At 38.5% G+C, this 9,299-nt stretch overlaps 1 protein-coding gene across 2 annotated transcripts in view; it reads left to right on the forward strand.

Annotated features, from left to right (window-relative positions):
* LOC106872745 (uncharacterized) overlaps positions 1-9,299 on the forward strand; it is a 105,084-nt gene that overhangs the window by 83,654 nt on the left and 12,131 nt on the right. Inside the window, exon 1 of one of the 2 annotated variants that reach the window (XM_014919834.2) lies at positions 6,682-7,134. The exons of the other annotated variant lie outside the window; for it this stretch is intronic. Within the exon in view, the coding sequence (XP_014775320.1) occupies positions 7,119-7,134 (16 nt within the window). The 5' untranslated portion in view covers positions 6,682-7,118. Of the gene's footprint in view, positions 1-6,681; positions 7,135-9,299 lie in introns of those variants that run through there. 2 annotated transcript variants of the gene reach the window in all.

Consider the following 9,299-nt stretch of genomic DNA (forward strand, 5'->3'; position numbering starts at 1 on the left):
GGAATTAAAAATTCTGAACACGTAGTTTATTGCATAATCGGAATCTCCCTAATCGAAAACATAGGAATCCGGTGAAAAAAGGAGAAAAAGAAGAAATCGGAAAGGTCAGTATCCAACGTACAAAAGACGCAAACCGAGAGACGGTAGATTCCATTTCAAAGTTCAGTCGTCGTAGACAACAGAGGGATCGTCCCATATAGTCCTCTATTGCTACGAGTTTTCAAGGCACACATTAACGTGGAATTTTGCAATTCTGTTCACTCCATCTAGTATGTATGCAAATATATAACCAAAGGGTCCGACATGGCTGCCTTTGGCTTTTCGGGTGCTGATTGGGCCAATGAGGTACACCAATATCTAATGGGCCGTTATGTAAGCAGTAATGAATACGCTTGGAGACTCCTTCGTTTCCCCATCCATGACAGATATCCCACAGTTGTTCACGTCTCTGTTCATTTAGAAAATGGCCAAAGAGTTTATTTTGATCCATTGAATCCCGAAAGAGTTACAGGACAAATATATGTGCAACAGGGGACGACTCTCAGAGCATTCTTTGACCTGTGTAGACGTGATGCATTCGCCGCAACCATCTTTTACTCAGACATACCGAAGTATTACACCTGGGATAACCATGTTAAGAAGTGAAGGAGGAGAAAGCTTGGTGTAACTGTCGAAGGGCACCCACACATAAAAAAAAAGTAATGCTCTAGGTCGAGTTTATACGGTCCACTCCCAAAACTTCGAATGCTACTGTCTCTGGATGCTCCTCCACAAAGTTCCTGGACCAATGTCATTCAAAGACTTTAAAATAAGTATACTCCTACTCTCTCTCTCTGTGCATGTTATATAGATACATAGATAGAGAGAGACAGACAGCTAGATAATTGCGTGTTTATATTTAAGCTTGGTATAGGTGCATTCATTTATCCACAAAATCCGTGTAATGTCGATATTCCGAAATTCCAAACTACAAAATTAATTGAATTAGATTTTAAAAAAGTTGTTGCTTAGTTCCGTATCTGCGTTAATGATACAGATCTATGATCAAAATGCATTCCAGTTGTGACCTTCCAGTCATTAATTCGAGGCATAACGTACTTCACTATGTGTATGACTTGTGTTCTTCCTTATTTAAAACGGTTGGATGTAAGTTGAGGTAGATTTGACTGTTATTTTTAGCATGGCTCATGGAAGGAAGTTGTTGAATAGAGAAAAGTGAAGAGAAAAACAAAGCATGTTGAGTAGAGATTTCCAGAAAGCCTAAACATGTAAGAAACAGAAGGATAGAATAAGCTAACTTAAATGAGATTGACAAAATTTTATTGTATCTGCCTCGCTGGAGAGAGGGAATTTCAAAAGGTGGTAGTTACCAGCATGAAGGAATTTAAATACATCTGATTCTTCGAGCAATTATGCCCGAGAGGCAAACACTTACACGACCATGTTTATGTAGCGTCGTTGTCGTTGTTGTTGTGGTATTGGTGGTGGTGGCGACGGTGGCAGTAGTAGTGATGGAGGTTGGTCGTGGTGGTGGTCGTCATTATCATCGTGGTGGTCGTGGTTGTTATTGCTGTTTAACTTCGTCTGCTCTGATCAAAGTCGGCCCAGCCACAACTGTTCTGTCTATTAATATATCAATGTGCTTCTGTTTATTGTTTTTGTTCTTGTTTTTTTTTTTAATGGTAGGGTATGTATTAGGGGAGATGTAGCTGTAATTCTCAAGCACAGGACTTTCTGAATGGTGCGTCTATCGAAAATTTACCTTTAATTTCCTTTAGTAGTATGGCCTGCCTGATGATGAGTTAGGTCCTATGCGGCCCGCTTCTCCAAAAAGGTTGCCAACTAGAATCCTTGCAGATCAAGCGACTGTGTAGAAAATCGTTCATTTCATCTCGTGCTTGTTCTGTCTTAAATATAGAAAAATGTTTCCAGATATTCAGATGACATTGTTTTTTTTTTTGCTGCCAACCAAACTACAGTTAAAATTTTACACAAGCCACTGCAATTCTGAGCCACTGTTGCCGATTGCATCTCATTCTTCTGATATATATCTGGCCAGATGAATGCATTTTATAAGTTATGAAACTTACAGAGATTTGGAACAACTCCTGTATATTCCTTTTACAAGAACTCTCTCATTTGGCTTGCTGTATAACTAGACTTGCTGATGTGATGCCCCTAAGTTTAGAATAATGGGTTATGCTTAAGAGCTACACATTCCAAAATTTAACCATAGATGTAGATTGGTATAGCATTTGTCTGAGACGGCCGTGATTTCTGTTAGCAGTAGCTTAGCTAGAGTGAGGGCGAAGGACAATATGCCCCGGGTGATGCTTTTATGGGGACGGCAGTTTTGGATCTGTTGTATAAGCCTGTACACACTGTATTGGCCCGGGTGGAGGGGCAAACTCAAAGGTTGCCCCGGATGGCATACACTCTAGCTGCATCACTGCCTGTTTGTTCTGATTTCAATCCCGCTATTATCCAAACAGTTAAAACAGGTTTGTACGGTTTTGCAGTCATTGGCAGACGTGTTTTGGAAACGCAGATGTTGTTAGGAAGCAGTTAACACTTCTAGAAATAATTCTAAGTCATGAATATAAGACAGAAACAACAGGAAACTTAAAATTTGCTCTGGTGTGGCCAACGGTTTCATGTGGGCTAGATTTTACTCTTTCTTCCCGTCCAACTAGAAAGTGACGATCTGGTAGAACTGTTAAAGCGTGAAAAGCCTTTCATCTTTTCAGTGCCGATGAAATAAAATATTACGCAAATATTGGAATAGATGGTATTGACTGATCACCTCATTTCAAAATTGCTGGCCTTGTGCCTAAATCAGAAACCATAAAAGACGAAAAACTGGCAAAATCGTTACAGTGTCGGGGGAAATGCCTTGCAATATTTGTTCTGGCTCTTAACTTTCTGCGTTTAAATCCTGCCAAGGCCAAGTTTACCTTTCATCTTTTCGGGACCGTTGAAATAAAGTACCAGTTAAGTACTGCAGTCGATCGCTGGCCTTATGCCTAAATCAAAAATCGTTCCTGCCTAACTCGAATAATATCTTTCCTACACATACACCCAAAGTTCCGTTACACACCAACCAGTTTTGAAGATAATCTTATGTGACTTAACATTTTCTTAATCACAGGCTTTAAAGCTTTTTGTATCACAGGCAGGGCCGAACTAAAATATATAGAGGTCCTAAGCACTGAAAAGATTTTGGCCCCTTTAATTCGAAATATAAACAATAGAATGAATTTTTATGTTTCAAAATGAAACAAACCAGCATTAAGATGGAAATAATATTTATTTTTGTAGACTTTCACTTTATTTATATTTGAAAAGTTTTCTCCAATTGTTTTAATTGCAAAGTCCTTGATCAGATGCTCACTATAACATCATGAACACTTCGAAATTATATTTCCGATCATATGGGCCAAAGTGATTTTTTTGTGCTGTAAACCATTTACCATTTCTGTGGTGCCTCCCATCACTTGATGCCCTAAGCACGAGCTTATTTTGCTCAATGGTTAATCCAGCGCTGATCACTGGGATCTACCTACCGTAGATCAAACAAAATGCAGGTTTGTTTCTGGGTGAAAGATAAATAGGCGCTTATCTATCACAGCTAGAAAACGTGATAACTGTTCATTTGAAACTAAACCCAGTACTGCAAACCAACGAATCATTCGCTAATTTCCTAATTTCCTTCTGCAACATACATAAGTTAAATTGTTAGCACGCCTGGTACCTACCTTCAGTTAAGTGGATACGTCTAGCTATACGATAAATAAAGCTACTTATTAATTTGTTTGGAGCATATAACTTTTACTAATGTCTATACAATTTAGAAAATTCTTAAAGATTCTAATTTTAGTTTTTTAAATTCAAAATGTTGTTAGAGTATCCACATAAGTGGAATCAAGAATGACTAGTTTGCACTGGCATCGAATCGTATGTAATAATGGAGCAAAACCAAATAGTGATATTTTGAAATACGTACGTTTCGGGTTGATATAATAGCAAATGCATCCATTACGTAAACTTTCCTCAGTTAAAGCATTTTTATTGCATATTTCGCAAACCCCAAACGTACGTATTGAATTATTTCAAAATATCACGATTTGGTTTGACTTCATTACTACAACGACACACACACAATTTCTGTCTATTAAATTCATTGGTCCAGCGTTAAAGTAGAAGACAGCTGCCCAAAGTACCGTGCAGATGGAACTGAACCCAAAACCACGTGGTTAGATAGTGAACTTCTTAACACAACCATGTACAAACAGCATGATCAAATTATAAAGAAATTTGCTTCATATTCACGAGGTCCCGGGTTCAATCCTTCTGCATGTCATCTTGGGTAAGTGTTTTTTTTTATCATAACGTCGTGTCGACTCAAGCCTTGTCAGTGTGACTTGAGGGGAAACTGTTTAGAAGCCTATCTAATGGATCGTATCTGCAATTCAAAGGTGCAGCCTTGTGGCACGCGATTCTGCTTGAAAATTGCATTGTCATGTGTCTTTGGAATATTTAGCCAATGGATAGATAATTCAGTTTGATCGAATGACTGAATACTCGTCGTCGAACACGACGGAGATCCATTACTAAATTCGTGTTTATCTTAACTGCTTAACGAACGAGTTAAAAAGCGATGTCCCCTTCACTCCCAACACCTCCCACATATTCTGATCCCTTCCCTCTACCATCATTACATCTCATCTAAAAACAGTCGTACGATTTCATCAACGGCTGAAACGGCAGCAGCCAGCTTCTTGCTCTGCCGTTGTGTTAGATTAGTTCCATTAGAACGAAGACGAAGCAGCTTATCTCTTAACAAATGCTCGTCAACTGTGAGCTGACACATAACAGGCTGTGGATGAATGTGTGCGTGCGCGTGCGCGTATGTCTGTGTGTGTGTGTGTATGAATGTGTGTTGCTGTATGTGTGTGTCTGCTTGTGTTGAGGTGTTTGTCTATGTTTTTGCGTGCGTTTGTGCTATGTTGAGTGTATGTGTTGTGCTGTGTTGTGTGTGTCTCAAGTGCACGTCTGCGTTTGCGTGTCTACCTTAGTCGCAAAAACTTTTACTGTACGAGCCAACGAAGGAGCCTCTACGTGGATGATCGACCTGCTAGAAATAGCTGCCAAATTTTCCTGAAGTCACACACTCTAACGCCTTAGAAAAGGACACAGTGTAATGTGGTTTTGGGGTTTCGTGCATAGGAACGCCTTTCACCAAATCACTCTCTACCGTTTTCAGAATGATAAAGTAAAGAACGTATTGTAATCCTCGATACTCTGTAACAGAAAATAAAATAAAACAAAAACGAGATGGTTACAGCTGGAACGCCTTTCAAGTGTACTGGATCAGGGCTTGCCTTGGGAAAAAGAGTTTTTTGAAAAAGTAGTAGGGTATGATTTGAGGGGGATTTTGCTGCTATTTGTAACAACACTAACGAATACGTAGATGCTACATCGTCGGTGGCGGTGATTATAGATTTTATTGTTTTGCTCCATGCCAACCCTATGGTCAGATTTTTCAGTCGTGACAAACTTGTATTGTATTTTTTAGACGTAGCATAAATAAGGGATCTTCAAATTTTCACTTTATTTTTGATTTCAAAATTTTCTACGCTGACGTAATTTCATTATTATTAATTTCGAAAGAAGACGGCGAGTTGGCAGAATCGTTAGCACGCCGGACAATATGCTTCGCAGCATTTCCTCCATCTTGTGTACTGCGTTCAAATGCAGCCGACTTTACCTTTCAACCTTCTCGGGGGTCAATGAAATAAGAACCAGTTGACCACTAGCGTCAATATATTGTCTACCCATTCCCCCAATTTCAAGTCCTCTGCCTATAACAGAAAGGAATATTGATTTATCTTCCATATTTTACTTGTTTCAATTACTACACTACGGCCATGCTGGGGCACCCCTTAAAGGGTTTTATTCGAACAAAACGACCCTAGTTCTTTTATTTAAAAAGGCCTGGTACGTATTCTTTTGCCGAATTGAGGGATAACTTTCGTCATCTGCATGCAAAACTATATTGTTTGAAAATAATCTGCTGAAAATTTGAAATACTTCAAGCGGTTAGACGAAATTTAACAAGATCCTAAATAGGCCCACTTTATCACGTGTTCATTTTAAAGGAAGTATGGTGTGATTTGAGGACGATTTGGCTGCTATTTCTATTTCTATGGCTGCAGATCGTGCGACCAACTCTCTCTCTCATCTTTGGCTTGTGGTAGCTTAATACACAATAAGGCTTCACACATGCAATACGAAGTTGAAAAACTTCGAGTAACTGCGATTATCCATGCCACTCGTAAACAAAATCTCCCTTAAGGCTGTATAAAAGGTTTAAAAAAACGGGCGCAGGGTTAATTCCAATAAGCTCGAGTCAATCGAAATGTTTTTGTAAAATATAGACAAAAGACCATTGCAGACGAAGTGTGGATCTGGTGGTAGGTGGCGGTTTTAGTAGTAGTAGGTGGTGGTGGTGGTGGTAGTAGTGTTGTAATAGTTGTAAAAGTATTAACAGTTGTAATAGTAAGAGGACTGGTGAAGGTGGTAATAGCTGTAATAGTTGTGGAAGTATTAACAGTTGTAAAAGTAGTAGTAGTAGTGATGGTGGTGATTGTCGTCGTAGTAGTAATCATGGTGGCAGCAGCAGTTGTGTTTTTAAACGTAACCAACATCTTCACATCTTGCTTCGCTCTCATCATTCTCCACACACACGCCCGCACACACAAACATACATGCATGCGCGCGCGCACACACACACGTACACATACACACTCTTATACCCAACCCGGGTCCCTGCAGCCCACAACGATTTGTAAAGGTTTGCTGAGGAGTAGTGGAAGGAAGAATTAAATGACGGCTAGAAAAACCACAGTACTGGCTGACAGCACGAAAGAGTGAGAGAGAGAGGGGGGTATCGACATAGAGAGAGAGAGACAGAGGGGGGCATCGGCATAGAAAAAGAGAGAGATTCAGTTAATTCCTTAAAGCACGAGGTAAACACAGGGGACAATTTTTTTTAACTTGAGAACAAATAACTGTGATTTTACAACCTCATCGACCTCCGTTTACCTCAAGATTATACCATGAAGTACAGATCAGGTTAGCTAAGAGTTATATTTTGAATTTGAATCATTTGATTTTCTATTGTCAAGTGGAATATTTTTCTTTTTGTTTTCTTTATATAAAGTTGATAGTAAGAATGCTTATTGTATCCTTGTATTTCATTGACAACTATTGTAACTAATGCTTCCTGGAGAGGTATGAACGACACACAATCTATCCCCACACCCCTTCTTTCGTCCTTTTTAAATATGTGCATTTGTACCTCATATACGAACATCACAGTTAATTTAACGTATTTCTGATTTCGAAATTAGAAGCACGAAGCATCAGACAGTATAATGCAAAGCCCATAGTTTGGTTTCCCTTCCACTTTATTTTACCGTGTTCATGAGACGGCTTTAGATTTAATTTCCTAAACTCTAACCTCGCTTTGTTTACTGGTGTAAATTTTATAATGCCATTAGGACAAAATGCATTGTCAACCGCCGGCGTGTCTCGAACTCCGCTATCGGATCTCTTCTAGCTGCACCTTTCACAGAAATTTTATTTACATGGATGGTGGGATAGGATGTTGCGGCATTCAGGGCTTTTCCAAGTATATTAAATATGGTTCTTGCTATTTCAGTAAAATGTCCATATCGCAAATACGTATTTATTTTGATCTGTTACAAGTCTGTTTTGTGCGGAGGTTTCAAAGTCGATCGATACCAGTAGTGTATTTATTGCTACTTAATTCATTAACTGCTATTGTTTCATCAAGGGCTGAAATACATTTGAACTGTGAATAGTGAGAGATTGAATTGGAAACTTTTGCATTTAGCTTGGAACAGTTCTTGGTAAACTGACCTAAGTATATGACTTACTTATTTTATAAGTAACGATCACCTTGGAATTATTTAGAAGGAAAAAGTCACCGGTTTTTTTTACCTCAAATCATGTTGTCATTGAGTGCAAGTCATGTAATAAGCTACTTAAAATATATTATTCAACTATTTCAACTGTTATTTATCGTATTTAAATGAAATGTTTTTTTGTCTCGTCAAAATTTTGACTTTATATCCTTTGTCGATGTTTCTAAAGATAGCCTGGGCCTTAGATGTAATTCAGTGCCACATCTGTCACTCTTACGGCATTAGATATAAATGATGAATACGAACAACAAATGTTAAAAACAAAATTATTCTAAGCAACTAGCAAGAACGTTGGATCATCACTGCAAGTTTACATAAAATACTAGTTAAATGTTGTTTAAACAGGTAAATAAATTTATAGTAACTTGCTTTCCATTTTGTCCGCCGGGACCATGGGGCGATCTGAATTACAGGAGATGGAGAGAATGTTATAATGAATTGTACTTATTTTACGGACCCCCGGGGAGGGCAGCGTCGACCACCGTGGGATTTCACTCATAACGCGAATTATAGCAATGTAAACAATGATTTGTAACGTTTGCACGAGGCCAGGACATACTTGTGGAGGATACGTGAGTATAGTAATAAATTAAGATCGATGCTATCGATTTTATTTTATCGACAGCAATAGATTAGATCGACTCCAGTAATTGACTAGTTTTTATTTCATCGGCAATTTACGACTAGGGAGACGTCGTTTGAGCAGCTGTAAAAATCTTCTCCCACATTAAATCCGATCTATTTTACACATGGAATGTTATCCTAGATGCATATACGTCTGTGCGTGTGTTTTTGTTCATCATCATTGCTTGACAACCCGGTGTGTTGGTTTGTTTACGCCCCCGTAACTTAGCGGTTCGGCAAAAAAGAGGGGGATAGAATAATTACCAGACTTTAAAAAATACATAACAGTGCCGACTTGTTCGACTAAGCCCTTGAAGGCGGTGCCCCAGCATGACCGCAGTCCCATGACTGAAAGAAGTAAAAAATGATCGACGCTTTCATATATACTTTAGTTTTGCATTCGCTATTTGTATTTAATAATTCGTTTTGCAAGATTCCTGATGTGAAATCGTGTGTTGAAACAGATATTGTTGTGGCCATCTCGAAATACAATATTGTGTTTATTCCATTTTGTCAATTGAGTTTATTATTATTTGCAATGCTTGTTATTGCTAATTGAAACAGAAAAAAGAATATCCAACGCATTTAAAATGCAAATAAATTACCAAATTAAATTTATAAGGTGACTTGAACGAGAGAGAGTGAGAGAGGTCATGTTGTGTTTGT

This window comes from Octopus bimaculoides, chromosome 2 (assembly GCF_001194135.2).
Source record: "Octopus bimaculoides isolate UCB-OBI-ISO-001 chromosome 2, ASM119413v2, whole genome shotgun sequence".
Lineage (NCBI taxonomy): Eukaryota > Metazoa > Mollusca > Cephalopoda > Octopoda > Octopodidae > Octopus > Octopus bimaculoides.